Source organism: Zootoca vivipara, chromosome 15 (genome assembly GCF_965207765.1).
Source record: "Zootoca vivipara chromosome 15, rZooViv2.hap1.1, whole genome shotgun sequence".
Lineage (NCBI taxonomy): Eukaryota > Metazoa > Chordata > Lepidosauria > Squamata > Lacertidae > Zootoca > Zootoca vivipara.
Genome location: NC_142598.1, coordinates 13,054,387 through 13,074,381, shown reverse-complemented (window position 1 = coordinate 13,074,381; position 19,995 = coordinate 13,054,387). Strand labels below are relative to the sequence as shown.

Genomic DNA, 19,995 nt, shown 5'->3' with positions numbered 1-19,995 from the left:
AAGGTGGTTTTTTAAAAAGTGAAATTAAAGAGATTAAAGACTGCAGCCCTTTAATCAAGCCTGCATTAAGCATGCAACAGCCCCAGCACAATTTTCTAGCATCATTCAAGAAAGCCCATGGGCTCTGTAAAAAAATTATAACAGACTGTAAATGGCAGTGAGGCAAAAAACTGCTAAATCTCAGAAACCAATCAGGAAATGGGGAGTTAACAGCTTTTGAGTGGGACAGTGCAGTGGGGAAAGGCTAGGTGTATTCAAATTGAGGCTAAAACATTAAGCATGGAGAAATTTCTTATTCAACAGGAGGGCTCTTTAGAAGGTTCTCTGTTATCGCAAACCAGAATGGGGGGGGGAGAGAGGGGGGGGAGCACTTCATAGTTGGCCACCTTACCCGGCTGAGGTCTGTTCCGTATTTCCGATGAAGTTCATCTAGGCTGAGTTTGTGATCATCCTGCAGAGCAAAGTAAATATTAGCAAGGCATGAAGGCGTAGGTGGTGATTTCATTTCACCCAAGAAATTCTATGCAATGCAATTAATTTATGCAAAACACATTACCCCCAAAATGGTGGCGACTGTTTCTAGCTTAGTTTCATATTGATTGGGGCTTATAAGTGTTAAGTCTTTGCTAAACAGTACAAGCAGACATTCCAAGCTGGAAAAAATGGCAGAGGAAGGCAAGGAGGTCATGGTGGGCTGTAGCTTCCAAACTGCTAGTCTAAACTGAGAGAGAAGCAAAATAGTAATACTAGATGTGACTAGATCTCTCTCTCTCTCTCTCTCTCTCTCTCTCTCTCTCTCTGGGGTTCCTAATGAAAACAGCAGGTTAAAAAAATCAGAACAGTGCTTCTCAAACTTGAGTCCCCAGCTGTTGTTGGACTACAACTCCCATCATCCCTGACCACTGGGGTCCTGCTACGTAGGGATGATGGGAGTTGTAGTCCAACAACAGCTGGGGACCCAAAGGTGGGAAACACTGCTTTAGAAGGACAGAACAAGAAACAGCCCCTTTTATGTTTGCCTTTCTAATAACAAGCTAAGCTAAGGTTGCATTGCAGCTATTTAAAACGCCTTTGCTAACAACCAATTTGTTTTACAGGCTGAAACCTTGTACGGTTACTTAGAGGTAAGTACCAGTGAGTTCAGTTGAGATATACTCTCAAGAATGCATGCAAAGGACTGCATAGGACTATCCAGTTAAATCCACTTGAGAATCCAGCTATGCAACATCCTGGTTTCCCAAAACGTTCTTAGAGTGAAAGGCTAGGGGAGAATACAATCAAACACAAAGAGGGACCCAATCTGTGGTGATGAAGGTGACAAAAAAAGCAATACTTCACCACCACTGAATCTTTAGGAAGCTGTCCAACAAAGCTTTTCTGAGTAGCTTCGCTTGCTCCAGCTTAGGCCCACAGGGAGCAATCCGAGCCCCCTTGGGAGGCCTGCTGGCACAACTTTGCCAGACATTTCAAAGATAAAATCACTCCTATTGATCAGATCTCAAGTCCTACTTTCTAACAGGCATCTGGGGATGTCATTAAAGCATTGTGTCTAATTTTTTTGGGGGGGAGATATGTTTCAACTGCTGTTGCTTAAGGATAAATTACTTGGGAGGAGTCGTTTACTGTTCGTGTACTCAGCCCTTTTCTATGGCTGACTAAACCTAGGAGAAGAGGACTGACTCTGGATCCAGGAGATAATTAATGTCTACACAAAAAAGGGAGCCGCCCCAGCAGCCTTTAAGGAGGCAACAGCAGCACATCTCCTTAAAAAAACCTTCTTAGGCCTCGGACAACTACGGTAACAGTTGTCTAGTCACTAATAGCCTCTTTTGGGGCTCGGTGCTTGAATAGATGTACCAAAGATGGGATCACTTGGGCAACTCATATTACTAAACCACATTTCAGTCTGGTTCCAGACTTGGTTATGGCACAGAAACCTCTTTGGTTCTCCTAACAAGATCTTTGTTGGGAGAAAGACGGTAATCTAATCCTCTGTGGGACCAAGGAATGTGAAGGAACACTTTCTCTCACACTAAGAGTCAGTGTGGTGTAGTGGTTAAGAGTGGTAGACTCCTAATCTGGTGACCTTGGGCTAGTCATACTTCTTTGAAGTCTCTCAGCCCCACCCACCTCACAGGGTGTCTGTTGTGGGGGAGGAAGGGAAAGGAGAATGTTAGCCACTTTGAGACTCCTTCGAGTAGTGATAAAGCGGGATATCAAATCCAAACCCTTCTTCTTCTTCTCTTCTATACCACCCCACCTGCTCTGTTAGATTGTCAGCTGAGACATGAAGCATGTGACAATCAAGTACCTTTTCACTTGTGGCACCCAGTTTATGGAATGCCCTCTCTAGGGCGACTTGTTTAGTATCCAGAGATTCCCCGCCCCGCCCCGCGGGCCTGGAGAAAACGCCTTCTTTTTTGAAACCTTAATAAGAAAAAATGCAAATGGTTCCATTTTCCTGATGGCTGTTGTTTTATTCGCCAGTTGCTTTATTTATTTATTTTAGATATTTTTTATTAAAGTTTTCCGAAGTACAAAAGGAAAAAAAGCACAAAAAAGACAAAAGACAAAAGAAACATTACAGAAAAGAAAAAAATTAACAAAAATAAAAATGCAGTATATGTTCTGTCCCTTCAAATACCCCCCACCCACGAGTCCACTTCTGCCACCAGTGGCACCCGCTGGTGTTGAGAATCAAAGGGGTCCATTATAAGGCTGGGTTTGACCTCCCCCTCCCCCCTCCCCCCTCATCCCCGCCAGTTGCTTTATTATGGGGTGTTTTTTGTTTTGTTTTTACTGTTTTGACATTAATTGTTTAGACTGTACTGGGACCAATTTTGGCAAAGGGCAATACAGAAAGATCTCAAATAAATAAGTTCGCCATAGTACTTAACTGCATTTGTTTATTTCAGTCAAAGGATTCTCAAAGGCGACACGCTGTGATACAGAGAACCCCAAACTCATTCTCTCTCTCTCACTCACTCACACCAACCCTTAGTACGCTAGCTGATGTATGAGGTCAAAGTGCTTCCCCTTTAGCTCTGCAGCCCTGGAACTCCAAATGCCAATTGCCAAATGTTCTTACTCACATAGGAGGGGAAAGCAAGCTCACTGCAGCTGCTCCCTCTTGGTTAGATGGATGGGGCCAGGGAGATATTTTCCTTGCCATGATGTTATTCTAGGGAGGCAGCCTCCCAGAGACCAGAGTGTGCTTCCCTTATATTTATACAGTGGTACCTCGGTTTAAGTACACAATTGGTTCCGGAAGTCTGTACTTAACCTGAAGCGTACTTAACCTGAAGCGAACTTTCCCATTGAAAGTAATTGAAAGTGGATTAATCCGTTACAGACGGATCCGTGGAGTACTTAAAGTACTCAAACCGAGGCGTACTTAAACCGAGGTATGACTGTATTTGAAAAGGTAAAAAAAAGGTAAAGGACCCCTGGACAGTTAAGTTCAGTCAAAGGCGACTATGGGCTTGCGGCACTCATCTTTCAGGCCGAGGGAGCTGGCGTTTGTCCACAGACACCGATTACCTTCTGGCCTCAGCGGTACCTACTTATCTACTTGCACTGGCGTGCTTTTGAACTGCTAGGTTGGCACAAGCTGAGACAGAACAACGGGAGCTCACCCCGTCGTGGGGATTCGAACTGCCGACCTTTTGATCAGCAAGCCCAATAGGCTCAGTGGTTTAGACCACAGCACCACTTGCGTATATTAAAATATATATTATAATTTACAATATACAAGAGAAAGAGGCGCTATTTTGATTCCAGCAGAACTACCAGATTTATAAAAAAAAATTAAAAGAGGGTTGTGGGAAGAAGAGGGCAACTGTAAGAGGAATGAGAGGCTGAAATTTTAGGCAAGAGGACAACTTATAGAAGGTTATGGCACCATAGCAACTAGGAAAAGCGCAGTTTGTTCCCAATGATTCAAACAGTCTAAGAAAAATATGACAGCTAGCCAATAAAGCCCAGGAACGTGAATGAAGCTAGCATGAATCTTATAGATAAGTTCAGAGCAGGAAGCAGGGCACATAACTGAAATTTAGGAAATAATCTTTGGAAAGTCTGAAAGGTCAACTCTTGCTTCATGAGCTGAGTCACCCCCACCTCTGCATGTCAAAAGTGGTCCTTACCAGTGAAACTTCCTTTTTCAGTTCATCCATATCCCTTTCCTTCTTCCCCTTTTTCTTCTTGGCTCCATGCTCAGATGTAGCCGCAGGCTCATACTTGTCACGTCCAGTCTGTAAAAAAAAAAGGAAATCATTTGCTTTGCAATGAAACAGTCCATCCAGCTTAGTCATCTCAAATTCTGACCCGCACCTGCTCCCCAGTGCCTTGAGCAAACTTCACAACTCTGCTGCAAGGCATACCTGAACTGGTGAAATAATATGCAGGAATTAAATGTAGAACCTGACCAGGGTGGATAAAAAATCAATGATTTAAAAAATAATAATAAAAAAATCAGATTTTTTAAAAATTTAAATTGTATTTTTTTTAATTTAAATTGGATTTTTAAAATAAAATGCTTTTGAAGGAAGAAATGTTTCTAAAGATAGTTTCCTATTTAAGTTACATTATAGTCCAAAGGCTATCCATCAGGAAATAAGGGCTAGTTTTAAGTTTTTCATGTGTGCTAAAACTCACTCTAAGGTGTTTTTTTTTAACCACAACAGTTAACAAACATGGATACATATGCTATAATGTACAAATTGTTTTAATTAAATAAATTGTTTAAATGGTTATTAAGGAAATGATTATTTTCCTCCTTCCAATAAAGTACAGCAGAAAAGTTGCCCAAATATAAACAGTTAACTCATTAAACCTCATAATGATTTCATAATTATCGGTCAATGTATTTCTAATAGTATAACCAAATCAGTAATTTTTGATGTAACTGTATAAAGTACTCTGAAAATTTATTATTCCAAAAATGAAACCTTTATCTGGTTGTAAATATTAAGATTATACCAGGAAGAATGAGTCTTTCTGTTAACCCCCCCCCCCCCCGATTTAAATCAAGTCTTACTGACTAGTGATTTAAATAGTGATTTAAATCAATTTGATTTAAATCAAATCCACCCTGAACCTGACAGATACAAAATGCTCTCTACCTTTCATAGTTCTAGTTACAGGTAGGTAGCTGTATGGTCTGACATAGTCAAAACAAAATAAAATTCCTTCCAGCAGCACCTTAGAGACCAACTAAGTTTTTCATTGGTATGAGCTTTCCAGTATCTGAAGAAGTATGCATGCACACAAAAGCTCGTACCAATGACAAACTTTGTTGGTCTCTAAGGTGCTGCTGGAAGGAATTTTTTTATTTTGTTTCCTCTACCTTTCAGTTATAGGTATCTCCATCAAAGACAAATTCAGACCTGTCTGTAAGAATATTAGAAGCAATCATTTTGGGGACACTTGAATTCTCCCAAGCGCTAAAGCCTATTGAACATAGCTAGATTTACTTCTGAGTGAACCAAATTGCGCTGCAGGCAACACAAAAGCAACCATCAGAGGGGCCAGGATTACAACGATGATTTGCACCGGCTGTTTGTGGTGCACTTTGAGAGGTTTACAATTAGGTACAATAAAAAGCCATGTGCAAATTTTAAATGGCATGGGCAATGAATAAAAGCCTAAGGTTCCACATAAAAACCCAATCTAACTGAATTTTAAAAGTGTGACAAGCACATCTCTCATGGCAGATATTATTTAACAAATATACTGAGTGAACTCCTGGTCAATGCATCACGCTCACAGGGACTCACTGCAAACTAAAAAAAAACCCTCTTCCATTTAGAAATTACCAGAGGCTGAGTAAAAGCATAATGGCTCATGTTTTAGAGGTTCAAAATGGATTTGCACTAAGCCTGATATGGTTTATGTCAGAACTGAAAGGCCATAGTTATGTCCATCCATCTGCTTCCAGGAGCTGCTGCATCTTTGATATGGGAATGAATTCATAAAGTTAACTGTTGCAAGGATGGAAAATAAAAGCAGGCAACCTCCAAGACCATTTGTTTCAGCTCAGGTGGCAGCTGTCCGTCTGGAAGCTCAAACCATTATTTATGTTCTGAACTATGGTTAGTACAAACCATAGTTTAAATATGGTGCCTGAGTTGAGCCAAAGTGAGCAGGATTCTTTTTGCAGCAAGCCCTCTGTAAGATATGTGCACTTGCATTGTCAATCACACCGAGAGGAAACCAGAAACACTCCTTAGAAACACGACATTCTGCACCCCGACTAATTCTGTTAAGAGCATGGTTGTTTCTAAGAACATCCCATACAAGACTTGTCACAAGTTTAGCACAATCCATCCATTTCATGCTGCTACATCATGGAACACTTAGAAAGCTTTTTTTCCAACGATTTATGGAATGGATAAACAATCTGACCATGTTTGGAAATAACAATGAGCCAGGATTCCTTGCTTGAGGAATTATGGCTTGCTTAAACCATAACGGGAACAAGGAGTGTGCAAGTGTGTACAGCCTGTTTGCTCCCACACTACTCCTTCCTTCACACAAAGGGCAAATCGAAACAGGAATGGTTCCAGTGATCAAGCCAGGGTTTGTAAGCTGACAAACTCTGGATAAAGTAAGGAGAGAGAAAAAACCACAACAAAACAGCCTTCTGCTTTTGTCCCGCAAGAGGGCCACTGGCTAGGTTCAGAGACAACATGCTAAATGTCAACCCCAAAGGATGGAGGCTTCTTAACTTAGTTAAGTGGGAAGCTAATACAATTCCCCTCAACTCCAGTGCCTTTGTGCTCAAAATATTCCTCACCAGTATAATGAAGCCTGCATGGGGAACTTTTGCACAGAAACACCTTTTTAATGTATGGGGAAAATTTGGTGATGCAAAGGGTCATTTCAACTACTTTGCCTAATGTCCGACAGTGAAGACCCCTCCCCCCAAATCTTCCATCCACTTTGGGATCCTAGGATGTGCACATGGAGAATCTCATTATACAAACACGAGAGATTCAATTAATGGTTCCAGTTCTAAGCAAGCAATTCAAAGGGGAACCCTTAGAAGCTGGAAGTTTGTAACAGAGATTCAAGCTGTGCTCTTGTGAACATTTGCCTGGGAGTAAATCCTTATGAACTCAATGGGGCTTCCTTCTGAGCATACATGTATAGGCCTGCAATGTCAATTTTGAATACTATTGCAATTTTAATTGTTTTAAGCCACCCTGTATTAACCGTGCACATTTATAAGGTGGTAAATATAAATAAATACATCTGTATGCTGTACTGGCTGTCTTGTCTGACTGGATAAACTAGGCCAAGCTTTTCAATAAAGCTGACAAGAATGAACAATGATTACCTGTTGATGTTAACAGTGAAAGTTTTATGTTTTTACCACAGCACCTTTAGAGTTCATACAATTGGCAATACAGTGGTACCTTGGTTTATGAACACAATTGGTTCCGGAAGTCTGTTCATAAACTGAAGCGTTCATAAACTGAAGCGCACTTTCCCATTGAAAGTAATGGAAAGTGGATTAATCCATTCCAGACGGGTCCACATACTCAACCTGAAGCGTACTTAACCTGAAGCATGGGTGTAATTGGTTCTGGAAGTCTGTTCATAAACTGAAGCGTTCATAAACTGAAGCAAACTTTCCCATTGAAAGTAATGGAAAGTGAATTAATCCGTTCCAGATGGGTCCGCGGTGTTCGTAAACCGAAAATTTGTAAACCGAGGTGTTCATAAACCGAGGTTCCACTGTATAGCTAAAGGCAAGCAGAGGCCATAAGGCTACTGAGAGAATTATGAGCTCCACATGTTCATTCTCTCAAAGTACTTTACCTAAAATCCTATGTAATTAAAGAATCAAAGAGTATTTTCCTCATACTTTTACAGTGCACTCAGGGCTCTGTTATAAAACTACAGGCTGTTTTTAATAAATGCAATGGAGCTTTATCTGTGCAGAAGATGTAGCTGAGCTGAAAATGCTCAACAGCCTTCATGTTTTCCCTTCTCTTTTTTTAAAAACGGGGGAGGTGGAAACAGTGAAGTCACTTAGGAAGGAAGAAGAAAAAAAAACCTGTAGTACCATTGTCAGGGGGGAAAACAACACCCACTTCAGCTCTTCCAGTCTCTTTGCTTTAAATAGCATTAAAATGCAAGAAATCTTAGATTAACACCAGATAAGCCATACCAGAGGCTGCTTGACACAGGCTGGCTTTCACTGCCCCTTCCGTTTCCAGCTCGAAAGGAAGTACAGCTTATAAAAATCATAAAGAGGGTACTGAACACACAAGCCCGGCTTTATTATTTCCATGCCCTCATTTCAAAAGTGGCTTGCGCCCCCCCCCCCTGCAATCCAGTTCACATGCCTGGAAAATTCTGGAATCCCCCGTCCACCCACCCCATTTCTTTGTGAATTGCTGAAGTGGACTTAAGTGTTCTGCAGATTACATGCCAGGGCCAGCCAATTCATTCTGTCAGCCTCTCCTGGAGGCAGAGATCAGAAAGAGCAGAAAACACATACTTCCTACTTTTGGTGTGGGGTGTGTGTGTGTGTGTGTGTGTGTGTGTGTGTAGCATGGTGATGTCAGAATTTGGACAACACCAACTTGCTTCCTCTCACCATCCACTCTGGTCCACAACAGGTCGGAGTATTGGGCACAATGAGATATAATGAATCGACAAGGTTAAGGCCTCAGAAATCCACTTGGTTCTGGTAAATATACAGAAGTGCAAACCTGAGCAGAAAAGAGAGGCCAGGATGTTGTAACACATCAGGCAGAGGGGCTGTGCATCCCTATGGGCGCTAGAGAAAATGAGATCAGTTAACTATGAATGCAGGTGAGAAAGGGAGATGGAGCCAATACAAAACAAGTATCATCCACTGGTGTTATTCAGATACACAGGGAAAACAAAGTCACAAGGCTAATAATGTTTCCATTTATGATGCAAATAACTACAGCAAGGGTATCTAAGGCTCGGGGGCCGGATGCGGCCCAATCGCCTTCTCAATCCGGCTCGCGGATGGTCCAGAAATCGGCATGTTTTTAAATGAATAATAATAATAATTTATTATTTATACCCCGCCCATCTGGCCGGGTTCCCCCAGCCACTCTGAGTAGAATGTGCCCTCTGCATCTCTGGGTTATTTGTGGGGCCTGCCTGGAGTTCTTGCATTAGTAGAATGTGTCCTTTTATTTAAAATGCATCTCTGGGTTATTTGTGGGGCATAGGAATTCGTTCATATTTTTTTCCCCAAAATATAGTCTAGCTCCCCACAAGGTCTGAGGGACAGTGGACTGGCCCCCTGCTGAAAAAAGTTTGCTGACCCCTGAACATCTTTCCAAAGCTTCTTTCCAAGCAGTGTGAACAATCAAGTGAGCAAAATTGTAAAATTCCCCGTCTCTCGGCACAATCAGCATTTCAACAGGGATGATTTAAGCCCACAGATACTGAAGGATGCACTTAGTCATAGTTGATCTGTGAAGTCAACTGAAATATTCTTTCTGCACAAAGTAAAAATAGTTCTCTGTCAAAGACTATGCTAATAACTTGTGTTGTTTAAAGCAATGCTAAACTGTTTGCACTTTAAAAAGCTAAATATTGTCGAAACGCCCAATGTTCAAATGTTGCAGTCTTATACGTACTTAGCTGACTGCAAGCCGCCATTAATTCAATGGGATTACTTCAGAGTACAGGATTACATTGTAAATCTGTGGCCAGAAGATGAAAGATATAATGAAGAACATTATGCTTAGATTTGAGGAGCACCACAGTGAAGATGCTATGCCTTAAGCCAAGAGTTCTCAGCCTCAGTCTCTCATCTGCAGTACAGGGATAAAACTGACCTATTTTAGCAGGTTGGTGCAAGAAGAATTATTCAGTGAAAAACGAGGATACTGGTGCTGCCTTCAGAAAGCAACATTTCTCCTCCTCCCTCCCTCCCTTCTGGGCTGTCTTTTATAAAAAATGCCAAGAGCTTCTCCATATTTCGGAGCCTTGTGCAACTAGAACTGCTTGTGCCATATCCCAAATGTAAGACAAAGCTCAGGATTAGACAAGTAGGAGCGCTGCTCTTTTCAATCTGGACAAGATAAAAGCCAGAGTACATAAAACAAATTCCCTGGGAATCTGCTCTGCTATTATAGTGACATCATTAAAACAGCATCTCAAGGACAGCCGGAGCTTGCTACTGTTTCTGTGGCTGCAGTAACAGAACAATGGTTATCTTCCTAAGGCAACTCTCCTCAACCACCAACATTCGCCATCTGGGATAATCAATGTTCCCTTCCCTACAAGGGAAGTTTTGACTCTGGAAAGCCAAAACTGGCTAAGGCAACCAGCCGGCACCCCAATTTCTGATCTTTTATTGCTTGAGAGTGGCAATTGAAGGGAGTCAAAGAAACAACTGGATACTGGGAATCCGTGAAGAAAAAGGGACCCTGTGTACCACTCAGTATCTTTAAAAACATCAAGATAAATCACCCACTCGACACACAAACAATTACAGTGGTCCCTCGGTTTAACAACAGCCCTGTTTACAAACTATTTGGTTACGAACGCTGCAAAACCGGAAGTAGTGTCCCGGTTTGTGAACTTTACCTCGGTTATCCGAACGGTGGAAGGGCACCGGCGGCGGGAGGCCACTTTAGAGAAAGCGTGCCTTGGTTTAAGAACGGTTTCGGTTTAAGAACGGACTTCCGGAACGGATTAAGTTTGTAAACCGAGGTACCACTGTATTTGCTACCCACCCAGGTATAAAGGCAAGGTATGTCAAAGGAGACAGCTACGGTATTTATTCAGCATAAGGGAGACCCAGTTCTCATCATGGCACTCTAGGGCTACCTACTTTTATCACTTAGAAAGCCTTTTTCGAGAGGAGTGAGCTTAAGGAAGTGGTTCTCAAAGGGTGTGGGCAGGAGAGGATGGCAAGTGTGGCGGGAAAATTCAAGGAAAAACAAAGAAACATTTGCCAGGGTTCGGCCAATATGAAGGCAATGTTGCTACACACTTGTTTTAATCAGTTTGAAAGTGGATTGAACATCTGCACTGAGGCTAGAACTCTATGAACGGGCCAGCAGCTGCCTTCTGAGGAACCTATGTCAACCCACCTTAATGTTTTAGTCAACCAGCAAAGGGAGCGTTCAAACTGGATCAAGATGCCTTATCCCGTAGGTACGAGGACTCTCGCACCTACGGGACCGCCTCTCCTGGTATCCCCGCGGAGGACCTTAAGGTCGACAAACAACAATATTCTGGAGATCCTGAGCCATAAGGTGGCTAGATTGGCCTCTACTAGGGCCAGGGCCTTTTCAGTATTGGCGCCAACCTGGTGGAACGCTCTTTCACAGGAGGCCAGGGCCCTGCGGGATTTGTCATCTTTCCGCAGGGCCTGCAAGACAGAGCTGTTCCGCCTGGCCTTTGGGTTGGACTTAGTCTGACCCCTGTGTTTTCCTCCCTCATGGCTTGGATTTATGGCCTACTTAAAATGAGGCTGCATTTTAAATTTTAATATTGTATTTTAATCTATATTTTAATTAATTGCTTTTTATGTTTTATTGTAATTTTATTGGTGTTAGCCGCCCTGAGCCCGGTTTTGACTGGGGAGGGCGGGGTATAAATAAAAATATTATTATTATTATTATTATTATTTTATTATTATCATCCAGCAATGGAAAGTTCACCAGTGGTCCCCCCTTCTCCCTACTGCCACAACAGGGGCCTCTGAAGGACCAAATTGCCCTGAGGGGAGTGAGAAGCAGCAGAAACAGCTTCTTCTAAAAAGAACAAAACCCCAACAAGTTCTCTTATCCATATTTTTATTTATTTAAACAGGGCTTATTGGTGTAATGATCTTACATTAACCACTTTGTGAGGTCCCCCCTGAAAATCAGTAATATAAACCTTAAATGAACATACAATTTACCTGTGGAAGCAGCAGTATATCCTCCGACCACTAGACCATCCTACCCAATTTGGCTACTATGCCTAGTCCACACTTAAAATTGATCTCCAACTTTACTTTTTTAAAAAAAGACTAACCATATTTTGCTTTGCTTTAGATCTCTACCTTGTAGGGGATCATAATCTCCATTAGTGCTAGAAATAGATCTGAATAAATGCTGGCTTTTGTATTTCACAGAGCTGTCATCCCATCTTTGTTTCCATATCCTTTTGGGAAAACTCAAGATCTATTGTGCTAGGCACAAGCATAGTCAGTCTACAATGAGCTTCCTGAACTTCAGGGCTGCCATTTACTGTACACAGGACTTGAGCCAAACCCCTTTTTTTCTCTTTTACCGTTCAGCCATTGGAAACTGTGAAACTCAAAGAATAGCTCCCTATTTATATATACATTTCAGTTGGTCCCAATACTGCTCTGTTTGCACCCATCTCTATGCAGTGTTTGCCTTTATGGCATTTTCAGGCATGAGGGTGTTGGCAGCAGCAAGGCCAGTAGTATAAATGCAGAACTACAACTCTTGTTTCTGTAAATTCATTCAAGGAGTTCCAGAACTGGATTCCGGAAAAACAATCGGACAGCAACTACCTCTCTCACTTGACCATTTCAGGGAAAGACTGGCTAGTCAAGGAAGCTGCTCTCTCGCTTCAAGTCTTGCATTCCTTATATGGGGCCACAGAACAGGCAATATTGCTGGTATGAACCAAGCCAATGTACTATTTCCAAGGCACGGGATGGACTTCTCCAAGGAGCATACATAGCTAACAAGAGGCTGGCTTGATCTGAATGGAATACTGGGGCATGAGGATAAAATAATTATGCCCTGATTGACAGCTATACCACCATCTGTGCCTTCCCCAACCACTGTCTTGCTTGTTCCCTCACCCTGGAAAGCATGAGGCCAACCACATGTGCGTGGCATGACTACTTTCCTTTTCCTGGGATTTTCCATCCCTAACTAAACCACCAAGTCTTCAGTCTGGTATATTTCAAGTAGTTATTTCCATTCCACAGAGGCAGTTGCTCGCCAAAGGCACGCTTCTGCGCGCGCGCGAAGCACCAATAGAGCGCTGCTATGCAGATCGCTTCTCTGCATGCGCGAGCTGCGCAGATCGCGTCTGCGCATCCAACGCCGTGGAACCCGGATGTAAACACTTCCGGGACCGCAGCGGTCACTCGCTGAAGCGGTTGCTCACCGAGGTAGTCGTAAACTGAGGTTTGACTGTACACACCATTTCTTATGTATCAGTCATGCCGTTTATTTCAGCTGGAAGCTTTTTCATGCACAGGTTTTCTCAAGTCAACTCACTAGCTCACCTGCTCTCAGAAGCCCATCCTGAGTGAGAACCTCCCCCCCTCCTCACTAGTCTTACCATTCTGAACTTTGGGGCATACAGGAGCTGTGCAAGAGACTTGCTGCTTTTGCCTATTCCAAATTTCAGCATGATGAAAGACATCTTCTTCCTGTCCTCTTGCATGCACAGTGCCCTTGGGGGAAGTTAGGAGTCATCGGTGCCCATCTTACAGACTGGCTAATAAAGCCAATTCAAGATGGGTTCTGGAGTGAGTCACAGTCATGTTTATTTATTACATTTCTATCCTGTCATTCCTCCCAAAGGAGCCGAAACGGCATATTTAGCAGATCATAGTCACTGGCCATAAGCCTCTGTGCACAGCAAGCTTTCGTTGCAACTGGTGGCACACCCCAGCAACTGTTGTGCAGAAATGGAAAACAACCTGCATGTTGCTACACAAGGGAACAATTAACTGCTTTCAGAGTAAGGTCATAGAATTGTAGAGTTGGAATGGACCATGAGGATCATCTAGTCCAACCCCCTGCAATGCAGGAATCTTTTGCCCACCATGGGCCTTGAACCCGTGACCTTGAGATTAAGAGCCTCATGCTATACCTACTGAACTATCCCTCAGTCTATAGCAAGTATATGAAATCTATATTTACTTATTCCAAGCATTTTCACTTCATTAAAATTTTTAAATAAACATACACACATTTTGCTCCTACCTATTCAGGTTCCTGAAAGTAAAACAAGTCCGAAATGGGCCGAGAACACAAACTCCAAATCCACAACTGCCTACACTCAGAATCCAAAATGATCTAGGATCACAAGGAAATCAATTATTGTGGGTGTTCAAATTATTGCTCCCATTCTTTTGCTATCGCAGCTCTGGTTAGAGCCAAAATGCATTCAGTTGTGGAAGGGAACCCAACCGCCAGACTGTGCATAGTTTTTGAAGGTCAGCATTGGAAAGGGGAAAATAGTAATTTTGTGAGTTCCTGGTATGTGGGGAAGGAAAACGGTAGCAGTACAGTAATTTTCCACACTGGCATGTCATGAATCCCATAAAAATGCTTGCAACATCCACACAATTATGGAAGTGATAACTAGCCTCATTGCTCCGGGGGCTGCAGGGTTTTTTTGGGGGGAGGGCGTTCTGGACTGCTTAACACCCCAGCTTTAATCTCAGATAGCACTACTGGTAAAAAACAATACAAGTCCAAAGCCTTTTGAGACAATAAAAATTCTCAGAAGAAGTCAGCAGACCTTGATGGGGCAATGGAAAAATTTGCCCTCTCCCCCTTCTAGATCCGTAGCTCGGATAGTACAGAAGGCTTTAGGAGAGCCCTAAAGTTCTGGAAATTAAAAGGAAACACACACTGTGGATATTGGCAAAACTCTTTAATCACTATTGTACTCTGAATTTTGCTCCATACACATAAATTTGAAGGATTAAACGGGATCTTAAAATGTGAATGCTATCAGACTCTTTTTTAAAATATTTTTTTCTGTTTCATGCATAAATGCCACACAAACAAACAAAAAAACTCAGATCACTTCAGGATATCCATGTTTGGTGTGGATAAAGGGACATATTAGTAAAAGCAACTGCAGTTACCCTGGTAATGGATAGTTCATCTCTACATACATCCAGCAATGGAGAAGCAACGGCCGACCTGGGAAGGAGTCAAAACATTCCAACTTCATGCAGTTCTTAAACTGAAAATGGCGTCCAGAAGAATAAAATGTGTACAGGCACAACTACAATTGGAATAGAGAGCCCCTGTTAACATCCACAGTAATACTCAGTCTAGAGTGTAAGCAAGTTAAATCTTGAAGCCATACTAGAATCTCCGGTTACATAAACACCAAATCCAAAGGTCTACCCTGCTCAAAAAAGTAACAAAACAGGTTCAAGTAATTTTCCATTTTTCTTGTGTTGAAATATCAGAGTCACTGTAAATGGTGTGGAAGGGTGTTTTGTTTTTTTACCTCAGGATCAGAGCGACTCTTCTGAATCTGAGATTCCTCTGTGGTTTGCTTAATGAAGCCAGTGCTAACAAGGAGAATTCCCAGACTGCAGAATCTCAAGCTTTGTTTGCTTTAACATAGTGAAGGCAAAAAAACAGACAGCGCTCAATCAAAGCTTTTTTCTTTCTGTTTTTTTGCAATTAAGGTTGCAACTCCATGGCTGCAAATGGCACTGAGCTGAACTAGTCATTACTGGTAAAAGCCAGTTCAGACCGAAGCTTGCCACCAGCACCCCCATCTTAAAACTAGTTTGTGTTGGGAGACAGCCAACATACATCCAGGACTGTAGAGCGAGCCGCAGAACAGCTTGTGACTCTGCTAAGAATTTCACAGACAAACCTCTGCACTGTGATCTCCCTAGTCGTTTACCTTCAGATACCTTTGCTGCAAGAAAACAGGAGAACCATCAGGTGTGCTCACTACGTCAACCATTGCAGTTAACATATGGTACTTTCAAGAGAGCAGTACCAGCTGTAGGGCACAGAAGGGGGGGGAGGCAGCAATCTCACTTACAAGGCAGTACACCCCAATGAAATCTAAGGTTTGCTTCTGGAATTAAAATTTGTTCAGGGTTGTACTGGAAAGGGCAAGAAGGCTGAAGCCTCAAGCAAACAGGCTATAAATTGCAGTTATAGGATTCCTGCATTGGGGGGGGGGGTTGCACGTGCACAAGATGACCCTCAGGACCCTTTCCAACTCTACAATTCAATGAAAAGCAACAAAAAATATTCCCCATCTACGAAAAAAAGGCCAGTGCGAAGCCAAGTGATGTGATCATGCAAGAAAAGGGAAGTTACTAGGGAAGAGTTCAACTTAATGAATGGCATGGCTGTCTGGGGCACTAAACTAAAGCTACCCAAAGGCAACAAGATACTACACACTTTGTGATAATGTTACAGCCTACTGAGAGCAATGCAAACTTTATTGCCCCACTGCATCAAACTGTAGGATCTTGTCACTCAGATATTTCCACAATTAGGCAACAGCCTCTCCTGTTTCCACTTGTCCCGCCCGCTTAATTAGCCATTTTAATTAACCATCCTGCAAAACTTGGACCCTGAGGCCACTACAGAAGTACAGTTAAGGAAAACTACTCTGCTTTCAAACTGAGCACATGAAAGGTATTTCAACTTGAGTGGTCCCTGTTCAAGACCCTTATTCAGCCATTAAGGCTAAATGGGTGATGTGGGGCAAATCCCACCTTTTTTCCTAACCTGCCTTGCAGGCCAAGGGTAAAAATGGCAACAAGGGGAGAACTTAAATCCTTGGAGAAAAGGCAGAATAAGCATTATATATAATACATACATAATCAAACTGGAGACTTTCAGGCATAAATAGAGCAGGGCTCATCATCACTTTTAAGATAGGATAACTCCCCACCCCATCTTCCATTTCTAGCTGTTTTTCTAGGCATGGCCTCTAAAAAGAAAAACCACCCAGACTTTGTAAAGCTTTTTAGTAGATATTAACGGGAAAGCACTACAATACTGGGAAGGACCCCTCTCACCTGCAGCCGGGCAATGGGACAGAATCCCTGGGCCTAGCAAGCACTTATGGAGGTGTGATCTTTCAAGAAAGCAGCCAGACTCATGATAAACAAGTCAAATGGAAGAAAGACATGAGCTCCGGTGGAGATCTGGCCCTGATATGCTTGGAGGCACTGCCGTTAGTGGGTACTGTACTGGGAAGGTAAACATTATTTCCACCTAGTGTGGGGAGTGCCGCAGAGAACCAACAAGCTGGAGGGACCTATCGGCAACTTCCACATTCTGCTGGTAGCACTTTCTGTAATGTCGACAGCCTCTCACATGACTGGACATCATGCCCTGAAGTTGTTGCCCAATATTTAAAAACCCAGTCAGCTGTAGCCCTGTACCATTTTTAAATTCATGCCGGCAATTCCCTTCCCTTTCTAGAATCTAGTCTAAGCTGGTGTAGGAACAGGCACGTACAAGCTACAGGAAAACATAAAGATAACATCATGTCTGCACCAGCCCTCATATCAGTCGTCTTCACCTTAAGCGCTGATAACCCATTTTGTAACTCTGCAATTGCTAAGAAAATGGCTCCCTTCTCCCTAAAGGCAGCCAGCACAGGAGTACGTGGAAATAAGTGGCCTTTTATTATCTTTGGGGAGAAGCTTCCCTCTGAAAAGCAGGTGACCAACTCTGCAGATTCAAAAATCTTGCTCCTGTGTCTGCATGCAACAGTTGGGTTTTCGACTGAAACCATTACTTATGATGCCTGCTTCTAAATCTCCTGAAAACAGCACTTCCCAGCACAGAATACAGAAATCAAAACCACAGGCCGGTAAACTGGGTTGAGGAGAGGACCGAGCAGACTTCCTGTTAAAAACACGGCAGGGCTTACCTCACCTCAGAGGAATATTCCCAGATAAATATCTCCAAAGCATTATCAGATGACCAAAGCCGAGCTAACCTACAAAAAAACTGGAGAGCAGGAACCACACGCCACAGGTATTACTGCAAATGTAGCGCGCTGTTTTTGTGACATACCAATGACATAAGATTCGGTCCACTTATTTGTATCATTTATGACCCTTGCTTATAAAAACCCAACAAAAAGTTATTCAAGAATAAAAAAACAAGACAGCAGAATTCTGAAGTGTTCCTATTTTGGGATCATATTCTGAATGCTTGGGGGAAAGAGCTACCACGATAAACCTCTTTTAGTACTAGTTTCATCACATGCTGGGTGTTAAGTTTTTGTTTTTCCGCTTGAAAAAAAAATGACACCCGCACCCGTCTGCTATCCTGAATCCGACCACCAGTTCTGCCAACTACCTCTGGCGAACCCGAGCGAAGCCTCCATCATGTGCCATCATCGCCCACTCCCCACTGACGACGGCGCTTCCTGCCCCAGGGCGCTCGCGACCCGCGCGGGGAAAAAATTGCCCGCCTCGCGGCGCGCCCTGGTTCCGCCTCCGCCACTTCCCCTTCCCCCGCGGGCAGGCAAAGCGCCCGGGTCCAGGTTCCAGCGGCGCGCGCCTTGCGCCCGGAGCTGCTCCCTTCCCATTCCCAGGTGGCCGAGGAAGGAGCCCTAACAGAGGCGCCTCCCCGTCGGCTTTTGGAGAGAAGGACCCACCCAGAAAAGCAGAAACGCTTCGGCGTCGGGGCGGCTGGAGGCGGAAGGAGCTTTGCTCTGCAGCCGGTAGGCTCAAAGCGCGGGCAGCCTAAAGCGGGGAGGCGGCGCCGGGGACCCCCTTCTCCTGGCGGGCCGCGCCGGGGGGGGGGCTTCCCTCTCTCGCCCCACCGGTTCCTTACCCCCTTGCCCATTGTGCCACGGTCCTCGGAGGAGCTGGCCTCGGTCTGTGCGACGGAGCGGCTGCCACGTGTGCGCTCACAAGCAAAGCGCAAAGGCCGGCTGCGGTGCGCTCTTTGGGGCCGCCCCTTCTGCTCGCCGACGAAGCTCTCCCGAGCGCCAGCCGAGCTTAGTCAGAATGGGCGACCCGGCCCTCTTTCGCGCTGCCTAAACCGAGTCGCCCCAGCCGCTCCGCCCTCGAGCAAGGCTGGCTCCGCCTCGTCCCTGGAAGGGGCGGAGGGGAGCGGCTCGCAACCGCGGAAAGAGAGGGGCTGGCCGGCGCTGCTTGCGCACGCTCTTTCGGGCGGGGACTGAGCTCCCTACAGAATCGGCTAAGCGGGGGGGGGGGAACCTTCACCTGTGGGCAAGAGGCTTCTTTGTGCCCGCAGTTCTTCATCTGCAGCCGCCGTCGGTTTCTGACTGCAGATTGTGCTATTTTGCCTTGGCATCTTGTTGCGCTTTCGTGCAACTTGCTCCTGAATTGCGCGTGCGACGGGGGTCCACCCCCAATCCTACATATACTGTAGTTATTTAACCTCCCTCGCCCTCAATCCTAAATATACCGTAGTTATTTGGATGTACGCAGACACATCCAGCCAGTCCCAAAGAGGTTTGGGAGTGGCTGCCAGGCTCAAAGACAGTTCACTTTTCTGGAAGAGAGCCTAACTGGGCCAGCAGGTAGCTCAGATGAAAATGTTGGTGGTTCTGATCTAATGATTCTGCTCGCACAAATGTTACAAGATTGAGGAACCCTATAAATTGTTGTGGGTGAAGTCAAACCTCTGCATTAGCTGCACCGAAGTGACCTCTCTGATGCCCAAGCATGGGCAGTGTGTATGGAGGCCCTGGGCTGCCCAGACAACAAGACCCGCCCCACTTGGCCTCACTGATGTGGTCCAAAGGAAAGCACAGCAATATGTTTTGCACCAGCTTGGCTGCAGGAGTTGCCAGATGGAAGCATAGAAGGCACCATCCAACTGTCTTAGGGACTCCACTCCAGATTTGTGTTTGGTTTACTCAACCTTTTCTTCTCCCAAAGGTTCCAGGCAGCAGAGGTTCAGGATCAGAGTTTTCCTTCTCCTACATGGGCTACCTTCCCAGGTTGATGAGCCCCATTTGTCCCCCATTTCCCTCTACAGCGCGTGCAGAAACCCATGTTATTGACTGTTGAACCCATTATTGGTCTCGGCCGCTCAATCCACCAGAGCCTGCTTTCACATGCAGGGGAAGTCCCTAACTCACCGAGGGTTTGAGACCCATCAACTACCCTCATCTGGTTTAGCAGGTCAGTCAAAGCTGTTTCCCAGGGTGTGGCTGCTGTTGCATGCGGACAGTTTTTAGGAGCCACAGGTGAGAGCTGAGTGCAGGGTGGGGACCAAAGGTGGACAACCTACCCCA

General features: G+C 44.2%; 1 protein-coding gene across 4 annotated transcripts in view; it reads right to left on the bottom strand.

Annotated features, from left to right (window-relative positions):
- The window catches only part of ATP1A1 (ATPase Na+/K+ transporting subunit alpha 1), a 34,250-nt gene extending 15,524 nt beyond the window's left edge, over window positions 1-18,726 (bottom strand). The window contains exons 1-3 of one of the 4 annotated variants that reach the window (XM_035140493.3): window positions 18,561-18,726; window positions 4,146-4,253; window positions 392-451 (exon numbers count right to left, since the gene is read on the bottom strand). In XM_035140493.3, the coding sequence (XP_034996384.1) occupies window positions 392-451; window positions 4,146-4,253; window positions 18,561-18,572 (180 nt within the window). In that variant the 5' untranslated portion in view covers window positions 18,573-18,726. Of the gene's footprint in view, window positions 1-391; window positions 452-4,145; window positions 4,254-15,237; window positions 15,400-16,783; window positions 17,391-18,080; window positions 18,240-18,560 lie in introns of those variants that run through there. The other 3 variants (XM_088658658.1, XM_088658657.1, XM_088658659.1) reach the window with 3 other exon arrangements.
- Window positions 18,727-19,995: the final 1,269 nt, after the last annotated feature.